The sequence below is a fragment of the Falco punctatus genome (assembly GCF_963210335.1).
Source record: "Falco punctatus genome assembly, chromosome: 4".
NCBI classification, from domain to species: Eukaryota; Metazoa; Chordata; class Aves; order Falconiformes; family Falconidae; genus Falco; species Falco punctatus.
The window spans coordinates 29,506,038-29,521,118 of record NC_137583.1 but is presented as its reverse complement, the minus strand read 5'-3'; the positions used below and the strand labels follow the sequence as shown (position 1 = coordinate 29,521,118).

Sequence of the window (15,081 nt, the reverse complement as noted above, 5' to 3'; positions counted from 1 at the left end):
CCCTCCCTTGGAAATCTGGATCTTTATTTCTGTTAGTCTGAAGTACCAGCTTGCTTTTGGCATTCAGAGGAACATATCGATTTCCCCTGTCAGATCAACACACGGTGATAAAAAATAAGTGTCAGGCTTGGCTAATCCATTGCTAGGTATGTAACGCTGTATTAAGAGGCAAATAAAATGTGCATCTGTGCTAACAGGTTGGAGCAAAGCCTTGCTCAGCACCCTCTTCTGGCAGGGGCCAGTAGCAGAAGTTTAGCAAAAGGGAGTAAGAAAGGGGCAAACAGAGAGTGACCCTGCCCTGCCTGCTTCTGGTAATCAGGGGTTTAAACGCTTTTTCTGCTGTGGCTCGGATCAGGACAGCCGAGCTGAGCGGGCGCCAGCAGGGCTGCCCTGCAGGACCTGGGCTAATTGCTTTCTGACCCCGTTTGCTCTCGGCTCCAGCACCATCTGCGGCATGTTTCACGGCTGAGCTGCACCCGGCGAGGGGGCTTGGAGGCTGGCAGGACCTTGCTGCTGGGTGCAGAGTGACCCCTTGGTCCAGGGAACTTGGAAAGGCAGCAAAAGTCCCCTCTCCTCGTCCCCAGGCAGACCCATGCCTGTGCGGACTCCTCTGCCATCTCCTGCCTGCTCAGCCCCACCACCTGAGCCACTCACTGCTGTCCATTAAGAGTGAGCCAGGATGGATTAAACAGCTCAAATGGCAGGGGTCTGAGTGGGGGGAGCATGGCCACAGCAGGCCCGGGCATGCAGAGGGCTCCCTGGCAGGCAGCAGTGACAGCCCACGCAGGGACCCTGTCCCCAGCCCCTGCCCTGCCTGCCACCAGCCCCCGGCACTGCGGGAAGACACGTGGTCATCATCACCAAAAGATGTCTTGAATTAAGAGAGGGAGATGGAGGGGCGAAGGTCCCGCTGCTCTGCAAACTGGGGACCTGTGCTAGTGCCCAGCGTGCTGTCTCCTCCATCCCAGGGGACACCAGGGATGCCCTCCTCACCCAGGAGGACTGGCCGGGCTCCCTGCACTGGAGCCACCACGTCCCCTGGCAGGGGGACATTAAGGAGGACATCACCATCCCCAGCGTTGCCAGGAGACTGTCCCCAGCTCCCCTTCGCTTTCAGCTTCCCTTTCTTTTCCCTTTTAATAACAAGAAGGCGGGGGGGGGGGGGGAGGAAGGTCAGACATCCCGTGTGACGTCGTGGTTGCTGAGGAAACACGTTCGAGGCCTTTTCCTTGTATTTATTTATTTTCACAAAGCCCCACACCATCTCCTCTCCGTTCTGGCAGTTGCTGTTCAGAGCAGCACCGAGGAGCAGGGGCAGGGCAGGTTCCCACAGCCCCCTTCCCAGGGGGGAAGGGAAGGGATCCTTGGGGTGCACATATCCCCCCTAGCTCTGGTACAGGGAGGGAGAGGCCAGGAACGGCCACCCCGACCATCCCCATGGGATGAGGTCAAACAGCGTGTGTGTCCCTGAAGCCCAAAGCCATGCTGGTGCAGCACGCTGCCAACGCCTGCTTTTCCCGGCAGGTGAAATTGCCTTGAGGAGAAATTTTTTTTGACCTGGAGAGAGATTGCCCTTGTTTTCCTGCCCTGCTTTCTAAGAAGCATTGTCCTGTGAAGGATGGGAAACGGAGCATGGCAGATGTGGGACCTGGCTGCGTGGTGCTGGGCCACCCTGGGAACTGCAGGGCCCTCCAGGAGCAGCAGCATTGCATTTTGGGGCTAGTTGGGCAAAATTTCGTGGTCATCTGCTGTGCAAACAAAACCGGTGTTTGCACATCTCCTGGCAAGGCAGGATGAGTCCCCGGCTGCCCTGCAGCACCTCGCTCCCCAGGGGTGTGGGGACCATTCCCTCACCTTCTCTTCTCTCCTGGGACTCTCCATCTCCCAAACCACGCCGGGATGCCAAGCATCCATCCAGCTCATGGCATCCCTGTGCATGCTGACATGGGCGTGGGGCAGAGCACGGGAGCCCTGCATCGTTCCCAGACTGCAGAAAGTTGCCATACCGGTGGAAAGCTGCCGTACCAGTGTGCAGCACCAGCCCCGGTGATGAGCTCCAGCCCAGATGGGGATGGACACACGTCAGAGGGCACCTGCGACTCCTTAGAGCTGATAAAAGCCCAGAGCAGCTGAGAGCCCTGGGGGGAGGCTGCTGTGTGTTTCCCAGCCCCAGCTCTGTGCAACTGGGGTCATGAGAAGGGGAACTGGTGGCAGCCAGGCAGATCTCCAGGGTTTTTCAAGGCAAGAAAATAAGGAGAAGAAGAGAAACACCTCTCCAAACTTAAATCTGATCCCTGCAGCAAGTCTCCTGCCCAAGTGACTGAATCCACAGTCATTGCCAGCTCCGTGTCATTGTGCCCGTAGGCTTGGGAACACCCTGGCAGTATCCCTGGGATGGGAGGAGATGAGAAAGACTTGTCCCCAACAGCCTCCAGCCTACACTGCCACGCTGCTGGGGACCCAGCAAAGCCACAGTGACGCGGCTCACTCAACACGGCAGGTCCGGGAAGCCACAGGCAGCCGATTACACACCAGCTGGGTGCTTCGATGCATTTTTGTGCTTTAGGATTGAAAAAAAAAAGATTGCAAAAGACACAGAGAAGTTTAAAACCTCCTGCACGGCACAAACATGAATGTGTTCCTGGGATGGTGCATGGGAAGCAGAGCCCTGAGGGGCTCCCGTGCACCTTTTTCTCCCAGATGCTATGCAGACAGGCTATATGAAGATGGGGGGCCTGGTGGGGACCCAAGCAGGGGTTATTCACTGCAGCCCCAGGGTTTTTGCCTGCCCTGCTTGTGCCTGCTTCCCCCTGGCCCCTTTCCCAGGGAGGGAGACTGAAAAGGGCTAGTGCAGCAGGCTCCGGCCGGGAAAACAAAGAGCCCCTTGTCCCAGGCAGCCGGGGCAAAGTGCAGAGTCGGCTTCCCAGGCTTGTTCCTTTCTCCTTCTCTTTCTCCCACTCTGATTTTTTGTGGCTTTAGGGAGCTTTACTGAGCTTTTCAAAGATTTTTATCCGAGAAAAAAGTTCTGACCTTGAAAATCATGCAGATGTGCCTGGCTCTTGCTTTGCCAGGGTAGAGGAGAAGAAGGGAAAAAGGAGATTAAATTAAATTATTTCTTGAGAGAGCCCACTTGTGAACATTGGAGCATCTGAGCTCTCCTGGGGGCACCAAGACAACCTGCATCAGCCACTCCATGGGCACCATGCACTCACATGGACAGAGCCATGTGACACTCTGCAGGAAAGCTGTCCCCTACACACATGGAGCGGAATGGTTCTGATGGGGACAGAGGCCAGGGTTCAGGAGAGATGGAGTTGAGGTTGGTCTTTGACACTGACTCTTTGGCTGGCCTCTGCCGCATCATTTTCCTCTCACCCCCCTTTCTCCTTTCCCAAGCAAGGATAGCAATTTTGCTATCTTTTAGGCAAGCTGACGGAGGAATAATGTTAGGAGGGTGTGAAATCACTAAGATATGGATGGGGAGGCATGAACTGGGCACCCATTGAGCACCTCATCCCTGCCCTTGGAAAGAGCTCATCCAACACCTGACACCCTCAACCCTGCTATAAACCAGGCTATACACATGACACACAGCTGTGTATCTACGCACAGGGGAGCTGGGCTCCCCCTGCACGTCGCTGAGGCCATGGCCGTCACAGAGTCAACACATCCCCTCCACAGCCTGTGAAAACACGAAGGGGACAAAGGAGTAGCCGGCATGTCCAAGGCTGCTCTCAGGTGATGTGAATCTCCCCAAGACCAGCTAATGTCTACAGGTTTCACCTGCAAATGGCTTATAAGAGGGCTGGGCTTGCTCAGGAGATGGTTTTTTGAAGTGAGGTGCTAGTTTGCTGTGTCCCTACCCTCCTGCCCAGGGAGCTGGGGTACTTGCAGACTGTGTGCCCTGTTGGGTAGCTCTTAGGCAAAGGGAGGGGATTTCTCCTTCTCCTTGTGACTGGGTGTTGCAACTGCTTTTAGTGTAATAGAGGAAGATTGTATCCTGGTGGTGGTATCTCGTCAGAGTGGAAGAATGGAGAAAGCATTTGCTGGATGCTGGCCAGCAGTGGTGGTAAGTCCTGCTGGGGGTCTTTGCATTGTCCCTTGGTAGAGCAAGTGTTGTGATGCCTGAGTGATGGAGCAGATGTGTCCCTGTAGGGCAGCCTGGCCCCAGACCCCTCTCCAGTGCATGGTCTGGGATTGCCCCCGTGAGCCCAGAGGCTGTGCACCCAATGCAGGTGCTGGGGCTTGGTCCTCAGGCTTGTAATCACAAGGAGCTGCTGTGGTGGCATCCCCGTAAGCTGGGGCTTGGTGTCTGCTCTGCTTTTGACCTGTAATCAGGTAATGTTCCAGCTGTAGTCCCTGGTAAGAGGCTCCATCCCCTTGAGCTCCTTTGTTGTTCATAATTAGATCAGTCCTGGGGAGCTCTGTTTGATGGTGCAGGGCTCTGAGTGCTGCCTATGTACGAGACACAGTCACAGGATGCAGGAGACCAAGCAGGACCACAGGGCTATATTCAGGGTCCCCCTGGAGTCCAGGTCATCCACTCTGCAACTTGATAACATGGGAAAGGCTCAGCAGTCCTCCTCTCTCCCACTACGGCTAGAGCTCCCAGTGCAGAGCCCCCAGACTCTAGAGTACCACAAAGATGCTTTATCCAGCCCAGAAGCACTCGAGAAATCCTGTTTTTCCTTCCTATCCATTGACAACGGAGTGTTTGCCACTGAGAAGCAGAAATACAAAGGCTCAGGCTGATGCTGCCCAGCATCACCATCTGCAGAGCCACCCACGCGGGCATGTGCATGGCTGCGTGGCACCCCCTTAAGAGCTGAAACCTCTATTTTCACGCCCGTTCCTCAGTGCTTGCATGCTCCTACGCGAACATATGGTGCTCCTGGTTTGGAAACCTGAGCTGTGTGTGCTGTAAGCTTGTGGGTCTGCTCCCTGGGCCAGGGGAGAAGGGGCAGTCAGGGCAAGCCTGCTCCTTTGACTCCAACCCATCACACGGGAGAGGGGCAGGAAGGCTGACAGAGCAAGAGAGCGCAGCATTTTCTTTAGTCCTGCCTCCTGGCGTTGTGCAAAGAGCTGGCAGCTTGGGTAGGGAGCAGAAAATGAAAGGCTTTTCATCTAAACCAGTATTTTTCAACCTTTCTTATGGGTAAATTAGCAGAACGCTGGATTGCTGGAGTAACCTGCCCAGGTGCCCCTGGTGCAAACCTTGCTTCCACAAAGCAAGTAACAACGGGCTGGGCTGCAGAAAGAATCGTCATTCATCACCTCTGATTACCCTCATCCCAGTTTTGCTTTTTCCTAGTGCTCTGACATGTGGTAACACCCTGGGCTGGCTATAGACTGTTCCCTGGCACTATACAGCCTGCATGCCCTGAGAAATGCTGAACAACTCCGCTTGCTGACTTAGAAATGCTCCTGGACAGGGACCATGTGTTCGGCCATGTCCATGCTGTACCTGGCTCTGAACCACAGGCACAGATGTCCCCTGTGAAGGGATGGGGAGGGCATCACCCTGGCACATCCCGCTGCAGCAGCAGTGGGTACCCGAGGGGCCAAGGTTGGCAGGAGGGAATATGCTGCTATTTCCCTGAACACGCCAGGGACTACACCAAGGGTATGCCAGATTCCTGCTCCTTGCTCCTCACCCTAGTAGAGCCAAGCATGGGAGGCTCCAAGCCAGGCTGGACACAGGCACAAACCATTTCTGCACCCTTGAGAGCTCATATATATCTAGCAGGGGTTGGTCTGGTGGGTGGAAACTCTGCAGGTAATTCCCAGCAGTGTCATAAATGTCCATATTCCCATCCTCTGTGCAGGGATATTTATTTTTCTCTCCAGTGGGCTTTCTGCTCTTTATGTAGATGGTATCTCTAACTCTTCCAAGGCAATTCATGACCCTGCAACTACAGCAGAGCTGTTTGTTTATTCACAACAGATGGGATTGGTGAGTGTTTCCCAAATTACTTTCTGAGCTGGGACTTCTTGTTTCATTTGGTACTCATGAGACCTCCAACAACAGCTGATTAGTCACAAAATGACTCTGATGTCCCAGGTGTTTCGTGAATGTTAGGAGGGCTGTTTCCAGAACTGAAAATTCTCTGTTATTCACTATTTGCTTGTTTAGAAAGTCAATGTGCTTGTTCCTTGCTGCTTTGTCTGCGTTGTCCTGAGCACAGGAGTTAGTGGGATAAATCCTGAGCTGGCTCTGCTTGCTTACACTCTGCAGCAGCCCAAGGTGGGCAAGAGCGAGCCTGACCACTGGTCCCTCTGCCTGCTGGCAGAGGATTTGGACAGTTCGGGGACTGGAGCCTTCCCAGCCTCTAACCCTGGCTGTGAATTTACATGAGCAGGTCACAGCTTCTCAGGTCTGTGAGATCTCCCCATGGTGTGCGCTGAGAGGCAGGGCCAGGCTCTCATCTGGGATTCCTGGATGCTACTCCAGTACAAGTGTTATCTGTAAATTATTCAGCAAATGCCTCTGGACAATGAAGGCACAGAAGAATCATCATGCATTTCACCAGCCAGGCAAGCAGATACTAGGATTTCCATTAGTATTTGCAACAGAGTAAGGCTGTGTCTAATGCTATGGTACCAGCCGGTGCTGCTTAGCACGTCAGAGGAGGTAACTCCTTGCCCCTGATGTGTCGATCTGTCTCTACATAAAATCCTTCCCTTGGCAGAAGCAAGCCTGGACTATAAATCTGAACAGGGCACAGACTTGGATCCAAACTCTCCTGAAGGTCAGCACTGCTCAGCTCAGCTAACTGGCATCTGAAGCAAACATTAGGAGTATGACGCTCGTGGTATCATGTTATCATGAAAAGCTGCAGTGCACAGAGCCCATCAGACTCTGGATTCTCACTGCATGAAAAAGTCGAGGTTCAATTACACCTGGAGAACCCCAAAGGGAGACCTGAGCTCTGTGTGGTCAAGTCTCCTCTGCTTTACTCAGCTATTGCTCTGAGCATCCATCCCCTTGCAGCATCTCTGTGGGTACTCAACCAATCTCCTTTTGCAGCCAAGCACTGTTCAAGAGCAATGAATTGAAATAATAGTTGTGCTCTTTTTCCCTTCCTTTCTGTAGGAGTTGTAGTTGGTTTGCATTGCTTTGTCTTGCTGTGGAGCTGGGGGTGTGGGAAGGGAAGAGGAGGGGAAGGCGAGCAGTTCTGGCAGAGCCCCGTTTCTCACATACACTGACCCACTGCGCTGGGCAGAGGCTTGAATTTCCCATGCATTGTGTTGGCTGCTGCCCTGTGAAGCTGGCCATAGTGAGCTGTGCCAAAGAATCACATCAGGCTGATATCCAACACCAGCTGAAGGAGGGAAAAGTCCATCGTGTGTCTGTTTCCCAAGCAGCCAAGAGGCTGTCCTTGCCCCAAAAGCACAAGGCACATCTCCAGTGTGGTGATCCCCACCTGAGCCTGTCCTACCATGTCCCCTGACCCTCCTAAAGGAGGCAACGGGGCGGTTTAAGGGAATACCCCATCACAAATGATGCTCTGTTGCCTTCCAAATATCTGGCACCAACGATAAGTCTACCCTGGGCATCTAAACCCACATGAGATGAACCTACCAGTGCCTGCTTAAGAGGGTATCTGAGTCAACCTGGCCCCGCAGAGCAACCAGTATGGTACTGGTCAGTGACACCAGGCAATCCTGATTTTCCCTAGGTGTTTTGGGGGCCTCCCCATCTTTTGGAGCCATGCCTTTTGCAGCAAGGGGATCTGCTCAGCTGGGGGCAATCTGGCAGATCTTGCTGGGGATGGTGGAATGGGGCTGGTGCTTTTGTGGTGAGGAGCCTCTGCCTCTTGAGCAGCTCTGAGCCATGATATCAATGCAGAAAGCCTTTCCCTTCTAAGCGCTTCATCCCACGCAGGCTGTGGGGGAAGCAGAGCTCTTGGAAAGCTTCTCGGTGTGTGGGAGCAGGCAAGGGCTGTTTGCGCTTTCATTGCAAAGCAAATGGGGACCACATCTTCCCAATGTGGTAGCTCTGCTCGGGCTGGCATTGTTTTTCTCGTGTTTGGGGTCTGAACACCCCAATGTTTCCTCTCTCTCTCCCCCCCACACATTCCTGCTGTTTCTCATCTCTCATGCGGAGATGTTGGAGGAGGAGTCAGCAAATGTCTCCTTGCTCAGTAATTACAGGTGCAGGGAGCAACAAGGCAGGTCTTCCCAGCTGCCTTTCCCTGCTCGGAAGATTTGCTTCTAAGCAAATGTAGAGTTCTGATCTCCATCTCCTTGTGCCGGCAAGGAGGTGGCAGTGTCTATGTTGCACACACTGGGCAGGCGAGGACAAGGCTGGACCATGCACCTACAGAGGCCCCTGCTCTCCATAACCTCCTGCTTCTGGGCTGAGAATTTAGTGTGGATTTTCCTGGCTACTCCTCTCTGTGTTACTCTGCGCAGGGCAAGGCAAGCAAACGCAATAAGATTTAGAGCCTTTTACGTGAACAAATCAAATCATGAACTGCTATCAGTTTATTAGGATGATTCAGTGCCCTGCGCAGCCTGCAGCTCCCGGCAAACCCCTCTCTGCTGGCTGCTCCAGGGCTGCTGAAGCCAGCCAGATACAGCAGCTCCCCACTTAATCATGTTTCCTTTCAATTATGGCTCTGGATGGCCAAAATCTGGGAAGCATTTTGTGTCCCTGCAGGGACATTGGGGCTGAGCTGTAGCCCCATGGCAGCTACGTGGGCAGGAGGCACCGGACCAGGTCTGAGTAAAAAGTGGGACAAAGCGGGGTCAAAGCCAGCAGTGAGGTGGAGGAGGGATCGGTTACCAGCTCAGGGTAACCTGATTGATGAGTTTAAGTGAGGAAAATGTGACTTGCACCAATCTGTTGCTCTGGGGGGAAACCAGCCCATTTCAGTGAGCTGGGAGAAAGGTAGAAGAGGAAAGGGTAGAGCCGGGGAATAACTATCTGGTGGTTGGATGAAGCAGGAAGAATCACATCTGCTTGCACCCTGTAACTGTGTGCTGCTGCCAGCATCATGGCTGAATTTGGCCTGTCAGGCAGGAGATGGATATCGCTTGCCACAGTGCAGGCTGTGAGCGGCACAGAAAGCCTTGCAGCAACTGTGCTTTTTAACTTGCTTTCCCCATGGTGGCAGGTGATGGAAGAACCTCCAGGACCCTGCAGCAGCAGAGCAGAAACCACAGAGAGTCTCATTTATAACCATAACCTGCTGAAATGGCATCGCCATGCATCCCTGTTCCCACCATGGTGACAGCCCCTCGCTTTGCTTTCTTCCCCTCTGCCCCAGCTGCAATGCTCTGTCTCCAAAGCCCAGCCAGGAGGGATTCAGGGACACCCCTGTGCCCCTCCAGCCCTGAGTTTTCTCCTGGCAGTTCACAAAACGCTCCCACATTGATTGCTGCCTTTCATCTCTTTGTTCAAAGCCCAGTGCCTTCGCTGCAGCTTTCACACAACAGGTCTTTCATCACCATGCTTTATTTTATTTATTCTTTTTGGCGGCTGTATCAATGGCCAAGTTCCTCCTTTCTTGGTCCTCACTCAAAATTAGATAAAACGACATTAGAAATGAAGCTGTTCCAGGCTTTTCCATGACAAGGAAAACTTTCTGCTGGTTTGTGTGGTTGGTTTTTTTTTTCCCAAGGAATGCCACAAACAAGTTTCTCATGGTCTGAAAAGATGTTGCAAGATGCTTCTGATGCCTTGAAGGGCATGTGTCACCATGAGCCCCGTGGCTCCTGCTCACCCCAGGCCCCATCACAAAGCTCAGTCCCTGTTACTTGCAGCCCAGGAAAGCTGAAAGAGCATCTCCAGCACAAAGGAAGGAGTGGCTTTTAGGGTTTCTTCTGGGATATGCCACAGCAGAGCATTTCTGTGGAGAGCTGGTGTGTGTGGAGCACGGGGTGAGGGGGACGAGGATTAGCCAACTGTTATTTTTAAGCACTAGGCTAAGAGGATCTCTGCAGTGATTAGGAAGCTTTGGGTTAGCATCATGTGCTGGTGACTGCCTTGGTGTGACTCGGGGTGAAAGCCAAGGGAGCACCCATCTCCTGTTCCCTGTCCAGCCCTGGCACCCAGCAAGAGGTGAGGGATGCCCTGCAGACCTGACCCTTCCCATGCCCTGCAGCCCCTGCCCTGCCTGTGGGCTCTGTCCCTGCGAGGCACTGTGTAACACCTCATCCCCACCTAACAAATTGTTTCCAGAAAGGACCATGACAAGGTTTGAACACGTTGATTTTGGATAAATCAAGCAACATGTTCCAGATGGAGTCTGCTGGGTGGGACTGAGGTCGGGGGAAGCCCCTGTACCACTGCTGTGGGGCAAAGGCACAGTTTTGCTCCTGCTCTGGGGGTACAGAGCTTTGCTTGGCTCCACCTTGCCCTGTCCCTGTCCTCTGCCTGCCAGCTGGGAAAAAAGTTTTGAATATTCTATTTTCACAAGGAGTTTTGTACCAGATGCGTTATGTAGACCGGCTGGGTACCTCCTGTGTCTCCTCCAGGCAAAGGTTATTAGAAGGCAGCTAATGGTCTTGGAGCAGGTGCCCACATGTTCCAGGCAGCTTTTGGAGGTGCAAGCATGGATTTTCCCTATGAGACACCTAGAGGGAGGGGAGCCAGTGGCTTGGGGGATGTGACAGAGGTCTCCTGCCCTTGCCCAGTCCAGGCAAACATCCTGCTTGGAGTAACCAAGAAACACCATCACCATTTCTTTCCAGACCAGTTTTTCTCTCATATCTGCCTCTGACAGGACCACTGGGAGTCTGGCAGCAGCAGAGCTGAGTGCCCCCAGGAACTGTGCCAGCCTGTGGGACCCTCCACAGCCATGAAAACAGCCCCACCACAGCCACAGGGAGCTGGATGCAAAGCTGAGGCCCCCCCCCCCCCCCCCCAGCAGCACCTCCCTGAGCCCCATCTGGCCATGCATTGCCCAGCACTGCAATCTGACTCATCCTTGGCCACCCAGTGTGCTGGAGGGCTGTGGGTGGCTGCTGTCCCCACGTCACCCACCAGCTCCCTCCAAAAGGCCACATCTGATCCCACAGCAGTGTGCATGGCCGAGTGCCCTCTGACCCTTGCCCAGCAGTCCTCAGGTTTCCCTCTACACAGGCAACACCATGAGGTTTCCTAACACACCTGAGCTTTTAAAACAAGTCCCTGCTGCTGCTAGAAAACCTCCCTGGGTATTTCATGGAGGGAGAGAAGGACTCACCACCAGAGCATCCCATGGAGCCCCCAGGGCCCGGCTGGGGGAGCCACCCCGAGGGGGCTTCACCTGGGCAAAGGACTCTGGGCAGCATTGGTCCCTCCATGGAGGGTTTGCAGCCAGCGGTGGGGTCTGTCCCCACGGGGAGCTAGACTCACGGTCCCCCAGCAGCAGGAGAACAATGGTGAAGTTAGACTCAGCAAAAGGCAGCGAGAGCTTCTCAAGGATGCTCAGAATCCCTTAGGGATGCAGAAAAGCAGGTAGCCTTCTCCCAAAAGCCCAGCACGCACCTGCCCTGGGCTTTGGGGCACTCAGCAGCTTGTGAAGGTCCCTTCGGGCTCCGTCCCCGCCGGGCAGGGGCAGGGGCTGCCCTGGGGCTCCGCAAGGACCGGGGGGTCGGGGACCGCCGCACCGACGGCTTTACCTGGCATAGCGCGTCTTCTGGAAATCCAGGACCCGGGACACGAACATCGCGGCGGTGCCATGAGGGTCCCGGGGGGCGGCGGCTGCTCAGCCCCGGGCTGGGGGGCAAAGTGCTGCCCGGCGGCACCGCACAACTCCGCGGGCTCCGGCGGGGCGAGGAGGAGCAGGGGCGGCCGGCCCAGCCCCCTCCGCCCCCCCGGCTGCTCGGAAGAGCGACACCGGGAAAACAAAGGCGACCTCCGGGAGGGGGGAGCCGGCCCCGCTGCCGCCCTCGGATGTGCAAAGAGGAGGAGGAGGAGGAAGAAAAAGACGAGGCGGGGGGGGGGGGCGGGGGGATCCCGTCCAACTCTGCCCGGCCACAGCAACCTGCACGATCTCCTTCAGCCCCGGCAGCTTTAAGCACAGCTAAAAATATTCTCCCCCCCCCTTCCCCTCCCCGCCGCCACCCCCAGAGGATCAAATAGCAGCAGATTTGAAATGAAAATGTGATTAAAGCATGGGGGGGGGCGGGGGGTAGTGCAGGCAGCCAGCCCGCTCACTGCCCACGGCGAGGTCCTCCGGGGGGGCACCGGCACATCCCTGCCCGCCCCTGGCCCGCCATCCCCAGGGAGTTGTTCTGTTTGGCTTTGCTTTTATTGATTTGCTTTTAATGAATTTCCCCCATTATTTTCCAGTGGCTCCGGAGGGGTGGGCAGCTCTGCCCCAGCCCCATCCTGTGGGATGCCCATGGGTGCCACCAGCATCCCACCATCCCTCCCTGCTCAGGAGAAGGGGGACAAAGTAGCACGACAGCAAGGCAAGGACTGGAGAGCACAGAATCCTCACTCCATCTCCATCCAGCACTTTCACCCCTCCATCCTCCACTCAGGGAGGCTCTCACGGCAGGTGATGTCCTGACGTACATCTGAGTTTAGGCAGCACAGAGAGGGGATGCAAAAGGTGATAGAGGCTTCTCTGTGGGCAGCTGGGCATCACCTGTGCCCACCCTGTGCCAGAGACTGCAGGCACCTTCAGGCCAGCAGCTAAGGGACCTGAAAGGTGACATAAGGTCAGCAGTAACTGGAGGAGGAGAGTCCTGACCCCCCCAACACAACCTCTTCTTGCTTGATGCCATAATAACATTGATGGGAGGAAGGTGGAACAGCCGAGGACATCTGGACACAAAGGGTTATGTTCCTGCAGCCATTTCCATGGGAAATAAAACACACACACACCTTTCAAAAGCCAAAACAGACAAATATTAAGGGATCCCTTCATTCCAGGCATGAATTAATCCTGGCACCCTCTGCAACCCCTTCCAAAGGCAGTTCACTCCCCAGGGGATGCAGAAGAGGTGGTGCACCAGGTGCATGCTGCACTGTGGGGCATCCTCAATGCACACAGGAAGAACCCCAGTTCCCCAGTGCTGGGAGCTGGCAGTGGGGTCAACCTTCCTGTACATTTCCCATCATGGATGGAGGACACCGTTGGGGACTGCGCTGGCAACAGCAGGATCCAGGAGGTGCAGGGGGAACAAAATAAGCCCCATCTTTGGTAGGACCTTCCCAGCATATCTGGGACAGCCGAGCCCCGGCTGAGAGCAGCAGGTCCAAGCTGAGATGCAGAGTGAGATCATCTCCGAAAATCTCTCCCACACTCTGCCACTTAGCTGGGAAGATTTTATTCAAGTTCCTTCCCCAGCCTTCCAGATGACAAGGCTTTGGCAAAGGCTATTTCATGATGCCTGTGCCCTGCTTTACCTTTCCTCTGGGCCTGAATAGGGGAGGGAGAGACAATGGTGATAAACCGCGTTTAACAACATAACCCCCAGCCCGCTGGCGGGGGCACTTGCAAGGGGCACCTGAAGTGAACCATCAGTCCCGAAATAGATCTGTCTCAGAGGGCAAAAGGCAAATTGAATGAAAAATAAGTTACTATTTTTGAAGCCTGAATCCAGTTGTTATGGCAACCGAAGGCTCGCGCATCCTGCTGGGGAATGGCTCTAGCCCCAGCGCTGCCTCCAAACCTGGCAGCCGGAGAATCGCAGGCAGCCGGGAGCTGCTCGATGGTGGTTGATGGTGAGATGCGGAGATGTCCACGTTCACACCACCCATACCCCACCAGGATGCATCCCCTCCCTGCATGGCAGGTCCTCTCACGTATTGACTGTACACAAGACCACCTTGCTTTTCTTTCCTCCTTCCCACTTTTTTGCAAAGATCTGAGTAACTGTACTGATGTTCAGGAGAGTTTCCAAGATTCAGGGGTACCCTGAATGCAGTGACTGTTTTTTTAATGTCACCAGATTAGCGGGTGGGTCCTGCAGGGTTTTCCTTTAGAAGGAGGAATGGGTCATGAAGCCCAGTGCTGCTTCCTACCCCCAATGTGCAAAGACCCAAACCATGCAGGAGGCCCATAGCTGGAGCCACCTCTGTGCATTGTCCCCTGCTCCTGATGATGGCTCCCAGAGGGATCCCAGCTGTGAATTATGTGAAAATCCACACCTTTGGGTGCCACAGTGGGGGGGGGGGGGGGGGGGCTGAGCTCCCCTGGCAGCACACGCTGCTGTCACATCTCCCCAGGGAGGCAGGTTTTCCTGTGTGTTCAGCTGCCGGAGCCAGCAGGTAAGAAAAGACAATTTGAGATTAAAATCTGCCATCTCTTAGCAGGAAAAACCTCCTGGCAAGAGAAGACACTTTGGATGGACAGAAGTTACGGGACACGTTGGCAGCAGCTGTAGCAGGGGCTGAGGCACGGTGGGGGCAGCGCCAGCGGCAGGGGGTGGGGTGGGCAAGGGCCACCGCAGGGTGGCCGAGGGCCACTTGGGTTTAAGCCATTAGGTGTCTCCTCACCAGCAGCTAGAGGGTGGCGAAATGTGGGGGAGCCCAGAGGGTCCCGCCTGGCCGGCCAAGCTGGCCCAGGGGCACAAACCCCAGCCCCCGCGCCCCCGGCATTAACTCTTCTCAGGCCCAAGCCCTTGATTTTGATCCGGTTTCCAGACATTCCTAGTTCGGTCGCCTTTTATTTTGCCTGCAATTTGTACTGTCTCCCGACAAGCTGCTCCCTGGCTCTGGCAGCCCATGCGTGAGTCCCCTCGCGCTGGAGGTGTCCCCTGCCCGCGCCTGGCTGTCCTGCAAGCTGGGAACCCCCAGAGCCACGACAGGGCCATCGCCCTGGGCTGCGGGCTCCCCCTCCGGGCCCTGCTGGCCCATCTGCTGAGCCTTGGGGACCTCCCGTGGCCCGCAGCAGAACTGCAGAGGCGCCGGCTCCGCGCTGCCTGACCCTGCGGGGGCTGTAGGGACCGGGACAGCAACGCGGCGGCCGCGGTCAAGGGCGGGGGCGCGACGGAGGCGGGCATCGCCGGCTAGGTGATGAGTCTCCCATCCAGCCGCTGACCCCTCCGGGCCCTGCTTATCTTCAGGACGCCGCTGCCCTCCCTCCGCCCTTTCCCCAACCAAGTTCGGCGCCGCCGGCCGAGCGCAGGCGCGAGCCC

General features: G+C 55.5%; 2 protein-coding genes across 3 annotated transcripts in view; one reads left to right on the top strand and one right to left on the bottom strand.

The window, feature by feature from the left end:
* Positions 1-12,293, bottom strand: part of MMD2 (monocyte to macrophage differentiation associated 2) — an 18,727-nt gene extending 6,434 nt beyond the window's left edge. The window contains exon 1 of one of the 2 annotated variants that reach the window (XM_080383915.1): positions 11,611-12,293. In XM_080383915.1, coding sequence (XP_080240041.1) covers positions 11,611-11,657 — 47 coding nt within the window. In that variant the 5' untranslated portion in view covers positions 11,658-12,293. The remainder of the gene's footprint in view (positions 1-11,610) is intronic. The other variant, XM_080383916.1, reaches the window with a different exon arrangement.
* Positions 1-15,063, top strand: part of LOC308063706 (uncharacterized protein) — a gene marked incomplete at its 5' end in the record, with an annotated part of 26,563 nt that extends 11,500 nt beyond the window's left edge. Inside the window, one exon of the mRNA XM_080387012.1 lies at positions 12,284-15,063. Coding sequence (XP_080243138.1) covers positions 12,284-12,506 — 223 coding nt within the window. The 3' untranslated portion in view covers positions 12,507-15,063. The remainder of the gene's footprint in view (positions 1-12,283) is intronic.
* Between the last annotated feature and the right edge of the window lie 18 nt (positions 15,064-15,081).